This window comes from Larus michahellis, chromosome 7 (genome assembly GCF_964199755.1).
Source record: "Larus michahellis chromosome 7, bLarMic1.1, whole genome shotgun sequence".
NCBI classification, from domain to species: domain Eukaryota; kingdom Metazoa; phylum Chordata; class Aves; order Charadriiformes; family Laridae; genus Larus; species Larus michahellis.
Window position 1 is genome coordinate 6,278,470 of NC_133902.1, and position 18,494 is coordinate 6,296,963.

The 18,494-nt window shown below is 43.5% G+C and overlaps 1 protein-coding gene across 1 annotated transcript in view; it reads left to right on the forward strand.

Annotated features, from left to right (window-relative positions):
• Positions 1-18,494, forward strand: part of YPEL2 (yippee like 2) — a 37,528-nt gene that overhangs the window by 7,985 nt on the left and 11,049 nt on the right. The window contains exon 2 of the mRNA XM_074594991.1: positions 4,996-5,308. Within this exon, the coding sequence (XP_074451092.1) occupies positions 5,192-5,308 (117 nt within the window). The 5' untranslated portion in view covers positions 4,996-5,191. The remainder of the gene's footprint in view (positions 1-4,995; positions 5,309-18,494) is intronic.

The window sequence follows — 18,494 nt, forward strand, 5'->3', positions numbered from 1 at the left end:
GAGACACCAAAGAAGAAAGGTTGGGTTTCCAGATAGATGGATTTTTTCAAAGCTGCTGCAGGCAGCTTTCCATAGCATTTGCTGTGTTCTAATAAGTATTTAACAGACTAAAGTTTCTTATCTTAAAAATCAAATAATTCATAAAACAAACCCTCAGACCCAACAAACCTGTTGTTTGTCCTGCCAGAATGAACAGGAACATTTGCATCTGAGCTGCATTGCACATGGGGTTTATGCAGAATTAGCCTTGTGTGTGATGTTTTTTTTTTCTCTGCCATTGTGGCATATGGGCTTGTACAGGCATTAGCCTTGTCTAGCAAGTGTTTGGCACGGACTTAGCATTTCTCCTTTTCTGTGTTTCCTAAATTGATAATGGCTTCGTGTGAAAAGCAGCTGTTGGACAGGTGGAGGGTGATATACTGAACCAAAATGTTGTTTGAATGGCAAAATGTGTGGCATGGTTTTTCATTCATGGAGGGGACATCTGCTTAAAACTTAGCAGGATTAAGCAGGACAGCCCTAACACACACAGTGTGTGCAAGCAGTACATTTAGCTGATTCTCGCACCGATAACCACGATAAACAATGTTGATAAGCTTTTCCTTTTGTGTAAACCATTTTTCTGACTTCTTGTGAACTAACTAATATGCACAGATTTCTGTTCCATTGACTTGGGTGTGTCCATCCCAGAGATAAATTTCTCTTCAAGAATGATAAAAGAAAAATACTGTATTATATTGCTGGTGACAGATACCTATCTCTCTAACAGTATTGGCCACAATGATAAAGTAATCAAAGCATCTCTTTGTTTTTTAAAGTGATTGGAATGACTACTAATGCCCACTGTCAGTGAGGCGGCTGAACGTTAGCTTGTCATTCTGAAAAACCAGAGGCACAGCCTAAAATTATCCCCGTGCCTTTGTTCTACAGTAGAATGTTAACACTGTTAGCTGTTAAATGTGTTTTAACTCAAATGTGTTTGGTACTAGGACAGAAAAAAAAAAATACAGGAGGCTGGTTTTTGCATTGCTGAGAGCCATGGATCCTATTTAATACGTTCCAAGATGATATTCAAAACAGAAATGGGTCCTCACAAGCTACTAGCTGTGCTCGTAGGCTGTAAGAGTGCATTTCCTATTGTTTTTCCTTCCTCTCCTTTACTATGATGAGGACAGAGCTCTTGGTAGATAGCGCACACGACAGATCAAACTGTCAGGCTGAATGTTCTATGAAGGTGTTGCCTTTGTAAAGTATGGCTACTATATATGAGCTTATCTGAAGTTTCTTTTCAAGGCAGTTTCTTACCTAGGTTTCCCACCAAGATCGTAGTTTGCAAATCTTTATTCTCTCCCCTGCCCTAACCAAAGAGATAAATTTGGTTTGCCTTCTCAGCACAGCACTGAGAACGGGAATTGCAATTAATCTTAATCTGTGCTCTGATATCATCTCACTTGAATATTTTTTTTTTTGTCCACTTCTGAAAGGTCAGATGTTTTTGTTGACGTTAAATGTGTTATGAGATCAAATAAATGAATGCTCATTAAATGCTTGTGCAGAAAGCTGCATGCAGCAGATAATTTGTGTGCGTGTGTGTTCATTTCTCTGTTAGATAAATGCAGTTGTAGTATTTCCTGTTTTACTTGTTGTTTTAGAGCATTAATGCTTAGGAGGCCTGGACAGAGGGGTCAGCAAACAACAAATTAAGGGATTGCTCTTATATTATTCTGGTTGGGTATCATTTGGCTTTGAGGATGCCTGTGGACTGCCTTCTCCAGCTGTTGTGCTGCAGTGCTAGGAAGCTGATCAGAAAAGAAATGTTTGGTATGACAGTATGGGAGGGAAGTAGTAAAACTGGTAGTTGATGTATTTACCTATCCATGCAGAGGAAAAGGCGGGGGGATTGCACCATTTCATTACAAATCAACGAAATCTAAGGTTTAGACACAGTCTGTTTTCTCATTCAGAAGTCAGGTGAAGTGATTGCCAGTCCTTCTTGTGCTTTCCTCCAGATGGTCTGTCTGATGTAATCTGTTTCTTTCAGACAGGGCTTGGTGCTTTGCCTTGGAATCCAATTGCGTTTGGCCCCAGAAAGACCACACTTAGTCTCCTGCTTCTGTGCACTTGGAGGACAAGGCACATGGCTCACAAATTCCAGGCTTTGAGATCCATTACGGCTGGGATATAGCGAATCGGCTGCTGAATCAGGGGCTTGGAATTTGAGGATGGTTCCGTTGTCTTGTGACTGTAAATGTTGGCACTTGGCTAGTTCAGCGAGGCTGGGATGTGTTACTTTTACTCATGCCTAATCAGCAGAAAATAAGGAAGGATTCTGCTTTGTTTTGTATCTTATTTCTGCCCTGTTGCAAACTTGTGGTTCAGTCCTCGAAGTGCCCCTCACCTTGGAGGGGAAAACAATGCTGTCTAATGCAACGCTAACTCAGTTTTGACAAAATTCTGGTGCGCATTGAGAACTGTGGCAGGGTACAGGTGAAGACTGCCTGATTTCTCTTACTTCTCCGATTTGTGTAAAAGACAAATCTTGCTGAAATACAGAGATGCAGCTGTGTACCAAATAGCGCACAGGCAGTCTGCTTAGCTACAGGTTGGCCAGATAAATTCCTGGCAAGACCCCTTTTTACTGAACAAGAGGTTTAGTTCGTAACAAGCTGGAAAGTGAGCCCTTCTGTGTCAGGATGGGTCTTACAAAGCTCTCACTGTAACTTAAATTGGAAAAGGTTAATCTGATTAGTTAGTGTTTGCAAAGAGCTTTAAGGATGAAAAGTGCTATGTAAGTGCTGACTGTTATGATCATGATAGATATGCTTTATCAGCAGTTTGCAGGATGAGCAAGACTCTTTTCCCATTTGACTGTAAGGGAGCTGCCTTCTGGAGAGAAGAAGAAAAATATTTCAGAAAAAAATGGGTATCCATTCTACTGCTGTCTGCCTCCCATTGAGCACTGTGCATGGTCATAATATAATGAACCTTTGCCTGCATCAAACAATGCCCATGTGGGCCTATGATAACTCTCCAGTGTAGTGCTTGCAGGAACTGTTTACCAGAAAGCTTGCAGATAGCATGCCTGGCTTTCTGGGGTTGTCCAGCTGGCAGTAGGTTCAGTGGGTAATGCTTTCAGAAACTCTAAAGCAGCTTGGATACTTTGAATCTTCTTTTTTAATAATTACAAGAAGACTTAGGAGCAGAAGTGTTGAAGACAGGGGTTTCCATAAATTGTGCTTTGGTACCTAAGTGATGAGATTTTTTTGTGTTGACGTGATGACACATGAGGCTTCCTAGGAGACAGCAGTAATGGATTCACAGTCTGATTTTCGTGGTTGTTTTCAGTATGACTTGGAGAGTTTTGTCATGGTGAGATGCTTCTGACTGATGCTAACACTGGGCAAAAGAGATTGTCTAAATGGGATGCTTATCAGTTCTGCAGGACTGCTTCCTACAACAATTTTCTTGGGTCCTGCCTTCAGTTCCCTGATTGACTTTCTGATTTCCATCCTGCTGTTTTGACAATTTCCCCTTTAGCAAGACAGAGGGATGTATTTGCTTAGAATAGTCCCAGTCCATCAGTTCTCTGTGTACCCTGAGCTGGTGTGTGGCTGGTGCTCTGTTTGGGAAGGCACATCCTACGGAGCAGCAGCAGAGCCAGCTTAACATGCAAACTCCGGAGAACTATTTTAGTGGTGTAGCGGCGTAGTGACCTGGTCTGGCTTTATTCTAACCTGGAAGATTATCAACTATGCTTCAGGCGAGTTACTCATACTGGCTTAGAGACCAGCTCTTAAGCTCTTGTACTTTTCTGTTTTGTCCAATTCAGAAATTTCCATTGCAGGCCAGGTGTGGGGGGTTTATTTCTTGGTTTTCTGTTGTTTTTTTTTTCATGGGGGGTGGGGGTGGTATTGTTCCAGTATTTGATACACAAGACTCAGAAACTAAACAAAATCACATGTTTTATGGAAAGTAAAATCCTTATGGGAGGAGCAGCCAGAGTTCATGATTAATTTCTAGAGTATGCATGCACGCCATGTAGCAAGGAGGGAGGGCAGCTGCTTCCTTTATCCTTTATGCTGCTTCCATCCTCAAAAGAAACATTTGTAGCTGGTAAGCCTTATAGATGTGTGATCTGAAAAACTGATTTCTGCCAACAAAAAAAGACCTAGACTTGAGCTGCCTTGCAGATTCTGTCTTACATTGGATAGTAAAAAGGTATTTCCATCCTGAATAGGATTTTTAACTGTCTCTTGCTATCAAGAATAGTCTTTGGAGGCTCTTCCCTTGCTTTGACTGCTGTCAAATGTTCTGAGTTTAAAAAAAAAAATATACTAGAGTGCAGTTTATAGAGTAGCTTCTACCTTCAGAGATTGCAGGGAGTTATAAAGAAGTGTGATGAAGTAATCCCCTGTTTCCCATGTGGAAACTAGGGCAGAATGGAGAGAAGAACTGGTTTGGTGACTCCTGTGCTTTCCTGGTGTCTGAGGAAACCCGCGTCCAGCTCCCAGCTTTCCTGCACGCTTCCGGGGTGTCGCATCAGTGAGTCACGCAGGACAGCAGCCGGCAGGGCTGACTCCGGGTCCTGACTTTCTCCCTAGCTAACAGGGCCCGGCTTCTCCAAGGGGTGGTACAGAGTTGGGCCTTGATGTGTGCGGTTCCCCAGAGGTGTTTGGGAAATCATCTTTTTAGCATCTTTGTGGTTCTGTAGTCACTTCCAAATCCATTAAGTGTTGGAATAGAGATTGCGAGTGTTGGAGTGATAGGAAGATGGTAGATAACTGAAGCAGAAAGATGTGAGGGCAGTCAGCAAGTCAATGGCTGAGCTGTGAATAGAACTCTGTTCTTCATCTAATCCGCAGACATCGCACTTATCTCCTGGCTGCTCTGATTCTTCCCTGCTCTCTTGATCAAACCCTAAATCATCCTGTGGGCTAGAAGACCGTTGTTGCCTTTGAGCTGAGTGTTCTGTCTCTGTTCTTTTTTTGAACTTAGGTTCATGTGAAGTCCCCCATTCCCTCTGCCCGAATCTCTTCCTCTGAAGCGGTCACCAGCGTGTGGAGCCTGCCCCACACCCATCACCTGCCAAACCACGGCCTTTACCTGTGTCTTCCGGTGTTTCCCGTGCGACCCGTCCTGCGGGAGTGCCTCTTGGGCCACCCCAGAGTTCACCCAGCGCTCAGTGGCTCCAATGGTGAAGATGACAAGGTCCAAGACTTTCCAGGCATATCTGCCTTCGTGCCACAGGACCTACAGCTGCATTCACTGCAGGGCTCATCTTGCCAACCATGATGAGCTCATTTCCAAGGTACGTGCATGACCTCACCCGCAGGTGCTGGGTGGACGCCTCCTCCCCAGGGAGCGGAAGGGTGCGTTCACTTGCATTGCAGGTCAGTTGCTGTTGGAAATGCCTGGCCTTAACCGGTACCACAGTTTCTGCTTGGAAAATGGGCTCTCAGCCTAAAGGATCTATTTGTGAGCTGCCGTTTTTTTTTCAAGTGAACTTGAAAATAGCTGTAGGAGACAGGTGTCCAAATTTGGCCCTCTGGAGTGCTTACAGGTGGTCTTGTCTCTTCCCATGATACCACCTCCTCCCTCTCATTTCCAGCTGTAAAACTGCACTAACTGATGGCCAGGACTGCATAAATTACTTTCCCAATACTTCTTGTTCATGTACATGCTTGTCAGCGTAGCCGAAGGGTTGTTGCATGATCATGGTTTGGAGGCAAAGTGTCTGGAGATGTTCCCTCTGTTGAACTCTGAGCTGTACCAAGCGACTACACTAAAGCCCCTACTTAAGGGAAGGTTTGCTGATGCTTCTACTGAAATGTAAGACGGCTTTCCAAAGACTGATGAGTTGTTGCTCAAACCCTTGTATTTTTGGTAGTCTACTATCAAGACACTTTGCAGTGAAAAAGGGATGAATAGTAGGATGTGCTCCCAAGCTGGGAAGAGTGGAAGGATTCAGTCCTGTCTTGTGATCTGTTGATGGCAAGGGGAAGTGTCTTGAGGATAAGCTAAATGAAAAGCTTTCAGAGCCAGTAAGTCAGGGGCCTTTGATGCAGAGGGAGCTGGCCAGTAAGAGGATCTCTCTCTGAAGTGTGAAAACTAAACTTTCTCAGTGTCTATTGGAGCCTGCAGCACCTGGATGTGGTGAGGCGTCAAGTTTCCAGGTTTGGCTGCCTTGGCAATGAACTGTTCCATAAAGTTTATTCAGCTTATAAAATTTGTGTTCAGAAAAAGCAGACACACCATAAGCGTGTGTGTGTGCACATGCAACTTTAAACCAGTTCAGCTTCTTGGAGCAGCCTTCAGAGAAGGGCCAGGATCAGAAGGGACATAGGTGCTCTGCCTGTTGGAAAGTGTGTAGTGCTTCGCCTCTTCCTGTTTGCGGAGAAAAGATTAGAATGGGTCACCTTGCACCAAGGGCATCTGTCCTTCTAGGGCTGACATCTTAGCAGCTGTGGAGCTCCTTTTGGATTCTCCATGTTGGGTGTTCAGACCTGTCGTGTTCCATTAGAGGCTGTCTCCTTCCTTTTTCTCTTGGTAGTTGCATGGGCCAGATCGATGCATACTTCTGATGTCTGCGTGCCAAACAATTTAAGTATTGTGGTATGAATAATGCTGATTGCAGACTGCTACAATTTTGTTTTTTTGCAGTTTCTGAATAGGCAGGCGTCCTGTTAGACTATCACTTGTGAGTCATTCTGGGCCTCATGGGGACTCCTCTTGTTCTGCAGTGGTTCTTAGCAGAGCTGCCCTTGAGGGACTGCAAAGCTTCAAGCTTTTAAAGAGGAGGAGGTTGTACATTTCCTCAACAGAAAGAAGTTTTGAAATGTAAGTGACAACAGCAACCTGTGCCCAGGTCTGGATGTGAAATACATTCAGCCTCAGACCAACTACGTGACTTCAGGCTCCTGTGCTCGGTTGAGATATCTGTAAAATGAGGTAGTCACTCCCGTCTTTCCATTGGGAGCATTGTTATCAGCTGAATTTTGTGTCGGGACACAATATGCTTTACTGAATAAAGAAGACTTGTTTTGCTTACTGCTTTCATGGTGGATTAGGGTTTGTGCTCTGCTTTTTTTGACGTGGCTGATCCCCAGCCAGGGAAAATACAAAGCTATACATGCCCAGTGGTTTCACCTTTGATACTTCCTTCCCCTCCTTGTTCCATGTCCGTGATCCTTCTTGTCCCCTATGCAATGCAGCCAGCTTTGCAGGTAAGTGGCTTCCAGCAGGGCAATGCCAGCACTGCAGACTGCTTGGAATTTGAGTTTCTAGCCATCGAGGCATGTGGTAACTGCCCAAGAATGCTGACTGCTAAAATATGGTCATGGGAGGGAAGGTATGAAAGCACAATATGAGGCTATGTGTATTGAATCATGAAACTGTTAACTACAGGGTGTTGCAGTGCTTGTATCTGCTCATTATAAAGTTCATTGTAGACTGTGGTGTAAATTTGTAATGCTGTTGGGACCGCATTGTGGTGGAGCACTAGCGGGTCGTGCAACTTGAATGCAAAGGATTTGGGGTTTTAGGTTTTATTTCTCAGAGTTATAAACTTTAATAAGATACATTCCTTGTATAATTGAGAAGCTTATAAAAGTAATTGTGCAATCATAATTTGTACAACTGGCTATTAAGTAGAACAGAAGGGCAGTCCCTGTCTCAAGGGGTTTCCAATATGTGTAGAAACTTTCCCAGGCAAACTTAAATAGTCATCTTTTTATCTATTTGAGTTAGGTTTTAAACATCTCCCTGAGGCCTTCTGCAGTTCTTTCATCACAGCCTCATATTAGCATCTGAGAACCAGGCAGTGCAATTGCCGTGCTTGTTTTCCATATGAAAATGTGGCAAATGGAAGGAAGAAAGAAGCGCCATGAGGACTGAAAAGGGAGTGGGAGATTTTGTCAATCTGGAGTGTTTCTCAGTCTGCAGTGTATCCCATCTTGAACCTGACTATGTCACTTTAATCAAAACAACCCAAATGACACCATCTTTGGAAGCGTTCCCTAGAAAACAGGCTTTTATGTAACAGCAGGGTGTTGGTGATTTGGCTTGATGAAATTAATTCCTCTATTCCTTTTGCCCTGAGCTGTGCAGAGACCACATGAGAGCTGTGCTGCTTTGCATGCCGTGAGCTTTTAGTTCCTTTGGATACATACAAATTGCAGCGTTGGCTCATGCCGTTGGCTGAAACACTAGCTGGAGCTGAATCCTGGTATTGTTCTGTGTCGGTCCATGCTTTATTTCCTCTTCATCTCTGAGTTTCCCCTCTTAGCCCTTCAGCACTAGTGTTAACTTACTCTCACTTCAAAGTGTTTTGCCAGGACCGGGTATCTGAAACTCTTTGACAAATGTGCCTTGTCAGGGAAGTTTTTGCGTTCTTTTCTACTTGAGGAGAACCTTGTGCATTAAAATGGGTAGAAGGTTTCTCAATAAGCCACTGCTATTTAAAGAAAATAATCGATGCCGAGGCTTTTAAGAAAATCTGAAGCTGTTACATGAAGCCAGTTACTAAAATGTTGCCTGCTTGCTTGGCCTTTTATCTTCTGCAGCCAGAGGGAGAGAGTGGTTTAGTATGTCTGATTTGTAATAAGATCTAAATTGTGGGTTGGATCGTCTGGCCAAGAAAGGTCTTAGTGACTTAGGAAATATAAGGTGATCAGTTAGATTGGGTGGAGTGAGTAACTAGTTTTCCTTTATATGTTCCTTCGGTGCCTGGGTTAGCATGAGTGGAGGTTCTTGTTCCCTCGCAGCAATGCGTGATTTAAAAATCTGTGCCAAATTTAGTACATACTCTTGTTTCATTGCTTTTTCCAATGCCTAAATTGACTGAGACTTTGGGAACTCAACCGCACCCTGCAACAGATTCCTGTGTGACCTTGAGTAAGTCACTTAATGTCTTTGTTCCTCCTTTCCCCACCTGTACAGTTGAAACGCTGCTGTCTTGTCCAGTCTGCTTGGAAGATAGAGCTTTTGAGCAGGTACTGTCTGCTCTTGTGAATTAGTACAGCATGTCCTAATCCTCTTTGGCTTTACTGTAAAAACAAAAATACTGTGCCAGGCGACTGTAGTTAAAAAGCATATTTCAATACCTTCCAATTGCCAAAAAATAAGTAATAGATACACAACATCCCATGGCTTTTAGAATGTTTAAGAAAAATATATATTCAATAATCAATGGTGGCAAAACCTATCCAGGAAGGAGACAGAGGGACTTTTTTCGAGAAATATACCTTCTGCATCATTTTCTAGTGGGGCCTGGGGGAACAGCTAATGTAATAGACATTCAACAGTGTAAATATCATCTCTTCTCTTTCTGAAAACGGCAGATGTGATGCTGTTTTTTACCTACTCTGTGCCATTCAAACTCTTTGTCAGCCTTTTCTGTTTGAATTCGTATGTATCTGGTGTCAGGTAGAAAAGGATGGGAACAAGAGCAGGAAGACACAGCAGGCTGTGTTAGTTTCTTGCTTGCTGACTTTTTTTTTTTTTTGCTATATGAACAAGTAATTCGGCAGAAATGTCCCTGATTATGGAAATATGTAGGGAATGTCTTGTGGGCGTCCTGCAGTTTCTTTTTTCCTGAATTACTGTGATCCGACTGCTAAACATTATGCAGTGATGTATCCTCTGAAGTTAGCCTACGGCTTCCCAAGGAAGTTTAATGTTTTCCTTTGATGTCTGCACGAGACCCTTACTGAACATGAATGCAAAATCCTTCGACACAAAAGACTGCAGCTCCTCCAGCATAGAGAATGTAGAAAAAATAGAAGACTTGCGTGTGCCTGACTTTCTCACTTGGGGTTGGACTGTTAGCTAGGGAACAATTAGAAGGTTTCTTTCCTATCTTCTTGGACAGGAGTTGCAAGGTTTATAGGCAAACATTGTTCCCAATCATAGTGGCCTAGCTGCTTCCCTGGCTAGCAGAGACTGCTGGAGCCTGAGCTTGTGGCTACAGCAGCCTCTTAATGGGCTTTATGGCATGCTAAAAGCATCAGGCTTTGCCCCATGTTGCAACTGGGGGAATCTTAAAAGGATTTGAAACTCTAGTGCCAGCTTTCAGTTAAGTTGTGGATAAATTCGGCTACTTCGAAGCATTTGATGCTCCATTGTTGACCTTTCTGGTTTTGGGGTTTTTTGATTCTTTCTTTCTGAGTATGTGGGGAAGGCAGCGTGCAGTGCTCCTAGATCTTCACTTCTAATGAACCGTCCAGTGTGTGTTTGTCAGTTTGCCTTGGAGACATGAAATTATTTGCTGGGTGGGGGGAGCATGCACACAAGCTAAAACAATAACCCTAAAATTTTGAAGTGGTTGTTTCAAAACTTTAATCTAATGGAAAAAGAAAGAGGCATTTAGTAAGTGTCCAAGACTAATCAAGCGAAAATCCTGCATTTCCATCATAGGAAAAATACTGTGTGGGGTGAGGCGAGTATTCCCTTTTTCATGGGTAAAGTTCTTAGTATTTTTCATTACATGGGGTTTCTTCTTGCTTTAAAATTAGATCTTGTTTCTTCCCAAATATGAATTTAAGTTCCCAGCTTCACCATAATGGACTCTTAAGGCCACGAGAAGCCATCGCATCTGACCTCTAGAGCATGGGCCAGTGGATTTCATCATGATTGCAGCATGTCTTTCAGAAAAAGCATTTAGTCTTAATTTGAAGACTTCAAGAGGGAAAATTCACAGTTCCCTTTGGTCACTTTTTCCAGTGGTTAATCATCCTTACTGTTAAAAATTGGAGACTTTGAATTTAGATTTGTCTGGCTTGTGCTTCCTGTCACTGGTCATTATTTTCTTTCTTTTGCTAATGAAATAGATCTATAGTACCTACCAGTTCTCTGTATAAAAGGTTCTGGTGTACAGTAACCAAGGTCACTCTTGATCACTTTTTTGATAGGCTAAACAGATTCAACTTTGTCATGGTGAAATGTTATTTTTTTCCATTTCTGTATAATTTTTGTAGTTCTCTTCTACATCTGTAGTGTTTCAACATCTTTTTAGGAATGGAAACAAGGCTGGTCTCATTGTTCCAGCGTCAGATTTACAGTGTGTGCATTTCATGATTGTATTAGTCTTACTGGCTCAGCACAGTAAGCTTCTGTTCATTTATTTGCTGTTAGCTCTTTATGCACCAGGTTTATCAATTTTATGCACATTTACAGCAGCCATCCAGTAGCTTTTGGATCCTGCTTTTCAGCTCTTGTTCCCTAATGAATTGTCACTTGTAGGTATTATTCAGAGCTTGCTCTTAATTGCAAGTATTGCTAGAGTTCAAGCTGTAAGTGGTGAACAGCAGAGCAGTTCCATGAGAAGTCATAAGGGTTTTTTAGCTTCCCGTTTCACTGCTGTGAACTTGTGGTAACGTTTCTTGTAGTTCTTGGCTTTCGTGAAGTTTAAAATTAAATGCGAGTTGAGAGGACTTCACTTGTCAGTAGAACAATATGTCATCAAAGTTGTTAAATGGGAACCTTTTCCTTCAGCACCCTGACCAGGAGATTGAGCATTGGTTGGGCGGAGATGAACTCCTGCAATCACACTCCTCCCCAAGACACCTTTACCAGACAGACTGGCGTTGGCTGTCCTTGCTGTTGCTGTATTGCAGCGGGGAGGAGGGGAGTGGGTCTCGAAGGCTGTCATTTGAGTACTTCTCATCAGCTCTGAGAAGCCTTTACTTGAGCAGGAATAAACAAACAGAAATGCCCTTTGCAGGAAGAAGCCAGGATATGAAATCTGAGCTGTGTAATGAGTATTTGTGGTACCTGTTACATAGTGCAGAAGTGCAGATACCTAAATTACATCTTTCTGTCCTGTGTAATTGTTTCCTCTGGGGTTTACCCTACAAGTTACTGTGCTCCCTCAGTTCTTACTGTCCATAATGGGATCTGAACACAGTCAGGATCAGGCCTCTTGTTTAGTCAGGATGTGGTTGTTTAATAGAAAAGCCCAAGGTGGTTTGTACCTCCTTGTATAGTTGTGTTTATACGGCAATTAATTGCTATGTGATTTTTAAAATATTTCATTCTGTTCCAAAAAAGAAGGAAAAATGTAATAATTCAAAATTGTTTAGAATTCTCTGTCAGGGAGGAGGGACAGGCTAAAAATGGATTTTTCTAATCCATCACTTTCTTTATGGAAATAACTCTCCTTTCATCTCCTGCTTCCTCTGCCTTAGAATTGATGACCTGGGCATAAATAAAATATTGTTCCCATTTATTATCCAGGGAACTGCCAGGGACGAAGGACAGTGAATCATCAGGGTTTTTGCTGCAACTGCCGCAAATCCTGAACAACTGGAGCATGGAGTTGATCAGGTCTGAGCCTTCCTGGGTTTGCGGGGTGTTTCAGTTGTTGGCCCTTGCAGTTGGAAGAGGAGGAAAAGCCAGCAGGCTCGAAGGCTTGCTGGTGAACTGCCCTATGAACTTCCCATGCAGGTGTGTACTTTTAATTTGATTTATAGTTGCAACAACGAGCCAAGGAAAAATGCAGATATGAGTCTCACAACTCTGAGACCTCTGGTTTAATTTGTAATTTAGTCACGTACGCATGAGTGTGGGGGCCATGCTGAGGGCTTTTTTCATGTATTGCCTGTTGGGGAGAAGACCCTGACTTCTCAGGAGGAGTCTCTTGCAATAATTTCTATTGCAGTCGCATTTTGTAGTAGCAGGAAATGCTGTCAGAGGGCTTCACGTCTGTCTTACGGGAGCTGTTATGTCTGCCAGGAAGACGCGACGTCTGGCCACCCCTGGAAAGGGGCCTCAGCGTCCATCTGTTGGAGGTGTTTGGCCTGACAGTTTTTCTCAGCCAGCAGAACTGAAATGGGCAAGGGTTTGAAGCTCGAGTGCACAAGGAAACTCCACCCAGAGTCCCCTCTCTTAAAATACTTGGTGTGTTTGCGTGGAAGTCACAACTGCCAGAATAAATAGCAGTAACGGAGGCAGAAAGTGAAACTTTACCTGAAACCTGGAATTTAAAGATTTCCAGTGACCTCTCTCCTTTCAGCAGTGATTGCCACAGAAGGGATGAGTTAAAATCAGATTAAGTTTAGTTGCTTATGGAGTATCTCAAGTATGAACACCTCGATTCCAGTCCAGCTCTGAGAGGAGAGGCTGGGCAGAAATGCAGGCATGGGTACACGCGTCTTCTGCTTTAAACGTGTAAGAGGCTGGGCCTGCCCCCGACTCTGGCATTGCTGAGAACTCTCAGTGTAGTGGGACCTGTTCTCTGGTGCACACATTTTTGTTCAGCTGCTATAGAAGGCACATCTACAGCAATAAGATGAATTTCAGTACCTCAACCTGTGTTTTATAGTAAAGATGAACATTCATAATTTACGTAGCAGATTGAACAAAGAAAGATAAACTTTTATTAACTCTCTCAGCAGTAAGGGGTACATACGGTGGCTTCATCTCACTGCAGCAGATCTTATCCAGGGTCAGAGAAGAGCAGCTGCCCCGGACGGATCTGCTTTTGCTGAAAAGCAAGTCTGCTCTCATCGTCAGCGTTGGTGCTATTGTGAGCTTAGCGGCTGTATTAATGGAATACAGTGTTCCACTGATACATGGACAGTCGCTATTATCCTGCTAATTAAATAACTTGTTGCATTAGCAGTTTCCATCTTCCATCCCAGTTCTGTCTTGTGTTTATCTCTAAAACCCATACAGTAGCAATAATTAATATGGAAAGAAAGGGCTTTACCCTCCCCCTGCCACTCCTTTTTAAAATTACTTGATTGTTGGATGCTTTTGGCTGGCATCAACCTACAGGAAGAGAGCAGTGCTCAAAGATGGGGGAGAACCCCCACAGCTGCTGCTGTAGCAATTGCAGATTCACCAGGATAAAATGCGTTTTTTCATCTCTCCGTATCCAGAAAGACAGTGCTGGGCTTTGTTTTCATCTTCTGTAGTTTTTCACAGTGAATAACAAAGTGCTTCTCTCCATATTGCCCTTCTACGTACCAAAATGTAAAGGTTCACATTCAATGGATGTCACTGACTTAAGTGCCAGAGATGCCAAACTCATCTCAACACCCTTGAACTGGGAATGCTGGTGTTTGTTGGCAGTGAAACCGTGGAGGATCAGGGTTAACCAGCAGTATGGCCCCAGGTCCAGCATGAAGACCTGGAAGATGCAGATTTTGATTTCCTTCTCGCATCCTGTGTCATCTAGATCGTGCAGTGAATGTGGAGTTTACCATCTCCTTTCAGGCACCGTGTGGGGGATGGCCTGCTCTGCTCCAGGGCTCATGGCAGTGCTCCTGCGAGAAGCTCAGTGCAATTCATAGGAAGAAACATTGCTTCTGCCAGCAGGCATACCTTCGTGGCTTTTCTTGGTTTAATGTTGGGTAAATGTTGGTCTTCCGTTGCAAGTGGTCTTCTACTTGTAGTCCAGCAGGAACTAACCTGTGGTCTTTCTGTGTACAGGAATTTATAGCTTCCTGTCCCGAATCCAGGGCCATTTCCGTGGTATGGCTTGGCTTATCGTTTGGAATGCTCTGTGGGAAATGAAACAGATCTCTAAGACACATGCCTGTCCTTTCTCCCCACTCCCTTTTCCTGTGGGGTTATGAAAGCTCTTATTTTTGCCTGATTAAGCACTCTAGTGTCAATACATGTGTAGTTCCAGAAGTTGGTGGAGATAATTAGAAAAGCCTAGATCTCTTAACTCTTCCCCGCCCCTCCCCCCCCCCCCAAAAAAAGAGATTCGTTTCCCAGGAGGCAGAGTTTTACCTGCACTGTACATTTGTATTATACAGCACTTTGTTTTCTGGCAGCAAGAGGCAGGGGAAAGACTGGGTACAAAGTGTATACCCCACAAGAAGAAAACTGGACCTGCTTGAAGAACTTGGTGCTAAATTCCCTTCCTAGCTGCAAGGACTCTGGTAGATCTTGAATCCTTGATCTGAAGTGAGGGCATGTGGCAGGTGTCCGTGCTCACAGAAGCTGTGCTGCTCTTCTTCCTCAGGTCTTCCCAGTGCTGCATTAATGCAGGAATGGATTTTCCTTTGGCAGAGGGAAGCTGAAGAGGAGGGGAAGGGAGAGGTCGCTCCCTGATGCGGTGCTTGTGCTCCCTGCTCTCCTGGGGCTGTGGGGCTCCTCGTCACACACATCTATCCCCCCTGCTTGGGCTGTAGAGAAGAGGGGCGGTCTGTCTCCTGCAGTACTCACTTTTAAAAGCAATTACTCTGATACTGCATCTGCTTTGTTTACCACGGTATTTCCATCCTTTTCCTCTTAAAATCAAGTTTTGAAGCACAGCAGCAGCAGCAACCAGAGACCATCAAAAATCATAAGAGAAGCCCCAAAATACTCTGAAGTTTTATAGAAGTAGTAAATTTGGTGTATTTTTTATTTGTCTTCAGTTGTTTCTGCCCTTAGCATTCACATTTTGAAATTTCACTTTGAAGTCTGTGGGCTAGGAACACATTTAAAAATAAATCAGAGCAGAGTCTGGGAGTGCAGGGCTTTAATAAGGAGGCTGAATAGCACAGGACTCGTGCTAACATGATGAGATTTAACAGTGTTGCATCTGAACTGAGTCAAAGTCTAGAGGGAAGCCTGCCAGGCATGTTGGAGGGAGAAGGGGACAGAGCAGTTTGCAACTACTTTCTGAATTTTGACATGCTTTACAGAGCTTTGCTCAGGCTTGAGCTTAGCAGAGTGGTGGTTTAAATTGTGTTAGAAATCTTTGTACTTGCGGAAAAACAAAAATCTCAATTATAGGCAATTTATATTTCCCTAAATACTGATCTTCATTAATTGCAAAGTTTCCAAAGAGGTCTCTCTTCTGCAACTGCAATATAAAATTTCCCTTTGAAAGAAATCTCTTGCTCTCCCCTCTGGTGGTAATGGACAGTCATACTGACACATGAATTAATAACTGGGAATTTGCTCCTGGATCCTGACCCATTTAAATCAGTGTGTACAGCCTATCTGCCTGGGAGCAACACAGACCCATCAGAGCATTGGTGTCACCTTTGTGTTGTGCTGACGTGTGTGCAAGAGCCGCTCCGATGAACAGGACAGAGCTGCGTTTCATGGCTCGCTTCTGATGGGATCGGGTATCTGTATGGTCCCGTTTGTTTTCCATTTTCTGAGCAGCATTGATGTTACGGAGATAACACTACAGAGCGTGTGCTGCATGTCCGCTTGTGGTTCATGGTATTTTTTTTTTAGCATTTTTGGAAGTCTTGTGAACAGTGCTGATTTTTTTTTCATCTCAGCTCCTACAAATATGAAAAGATGAGAGAATCTCACTTAGAAAACCCCAAACAAACAAAACTGTTCTAAGTCCTTATTTAAAAAAATAGAATTTAACTACTACTAAAATTTGCCTGAATTTTGAGCCAAGCGGAATGTTTTAAGCATCAGGAGGAGGGAGGCTGGCATGTGGCACTGGAACACCTGGATTTCAGAGCACTGCGGAGCCTGTGATATGAAAGCTGTGTGAGCGCTAAAGGGCTCTTGTAGGTTTGAGTAGATCTGAAGATGGATTTAGCTGGCGGTGACAGCTGACTTCTTCCAGCCTCTTTGGGAAGTCTGCCCTTCCGTCTCTTCTGGTTGTGGCACAGGACAGAGGACTTGGACCCAGCTCACGCAGCATTGCTTCTGAAACGTGAAACAGTTCCAAGGGGTAAAGGTTCTCTTCTCGCACAAAAAGCAGGAATCGATGCTTCCCCCACTAAAATGGGATGGAGCAGAAGCGTGATGTTCTTCAGTCACTAATAATTTGCTCTGTTACATTGACCTTTTCCCTGACAGCATCACCATACAGCCTTTTCTGAGCAGCAGATAATTTATTTCATGGGAGGCAGAGGTGCTGCCCGTGGGATAACCTGCTGGTATTTTTGCAGATGTGTGTTCAGAGCTTTTGCCCTGTCTGGCTGCAGTCTCTCCCCACCTATCCTGTACCCTGAAAGTGCTGAGTTGGTTCCTGTTAGGACAAAAGGCTCTTATCAGAAACATGGCTCGTCCCTGCTGGTGTCCGGTGTGGAGAGAACGAGGCAGTTGAATGAACACCTGCTGCTGTCAGGAGGCAGAATAAAAAACTGTAATAGCAACTTCCATCAGAATGCAAAAAAAAAAAAAAACCCAAACAAACCAACGTTGTAAAATCTTTCATCTTTCCAGTCTGTGCACCTCCCTTCTCACAGACTACGTAGTCTGAGACACAAACATGGTGTAAAACTGCTCAGATGTAGCTGTTCCTAGGATGAAACACGGCAGACTCATAGTTATTCACTGTGTATTCGCACAGTAACGTAAGCTGCTGGGGAATAAGGGCGTGCTGAATTAATTGAATTACTTCAGAGATGAGTTTGGTCCACTAATTCTATATCGACTTTGGTCTTTAAATAGCATTAAGGACCCACATTAAAACTCAATTAAAACTCAGGAATGTGGTTTGGACAGGATAAGGTCACATTTGTGCGTGAGGTGGAATAATGTAACTGGTTCCCTTGACATGGCTCTGTATCTCACATAATCGGAGCAAAATTGAATCTCAGTTTAATCTGATCATTTGCTGTCCCTTCCGTAAGGAAGAACAAGGTTGAATTAACAAAGCCTGAGGAGGTCTCTGTAGTCTGTACGGATACAGGGACCAAGTAATTGAACTCGTGCTCCCTTAGGAAATACTTGAGCGTGATGCAAGTAGATGGTTGAAATGGCTCGCGCTGTCTAGGGCAGCCCCCAGAATCTGCGGCAGGTATTTTTGTAGTTATATTTTCCCAACTTTTTTTCCACTGCACAGTGACTCACAAGTAACCTCTTCATAGCGTCATCATATGCCTAGTGCTGGTACCTCTAAACACATCGCAGGACTTATCTTTTTAATCAAATTATTATTGCCATAATTAATAGGGCTTGAAAGGTGCCATTAAGGCAGAGCTTTCTGTGTGATATTGATTGTTAGGTGGGATAGCAGCTGATAGGAATTAAATACTTGAGGGAGTGGAATGAGTGTGAAGAGAGCCTGTGTTTCAGAGCATATCTTTATATGCGAACTCCTGTGTGCTTCAGTTGGATTGACATCAGGCTTTGGTCATACTTAAAGGTCTCCTCTCCCTATTCAGATTGTATTTTATGAGACCATCTCATCCTTAGGTGTTTAAAGGCTAAATCAGCAGCAAGAATAGATAAATCCTACCGGGAGTGTTGTGGAAATGACTAGTCAACTTAAAAACAAAAGTTGTACGTGTAGGTGGAAAGTAAATGATAACAGAGCTATCTCCGAATAGCGTTGGATGAATTTTTCTCCCACAGACTTCACTGCCTTTTAAACCCGGGAGTTTATAATACTGTTTCTCTTACTGAATTGCACTGTCCCAGCGGGGCTATCACAAGTACAGAGAACACATCCTTTTTTGAGGAGTCCAGATGGCTGTGGTCATCTGGCTTCTCCTGGTGGTACGATTTTGCATTGCCTAGGACGTGTCGACTGCTGGTGATCTCCAGGGGTGGCTTTGGCCCCTCTGTTCCTGTTTGCA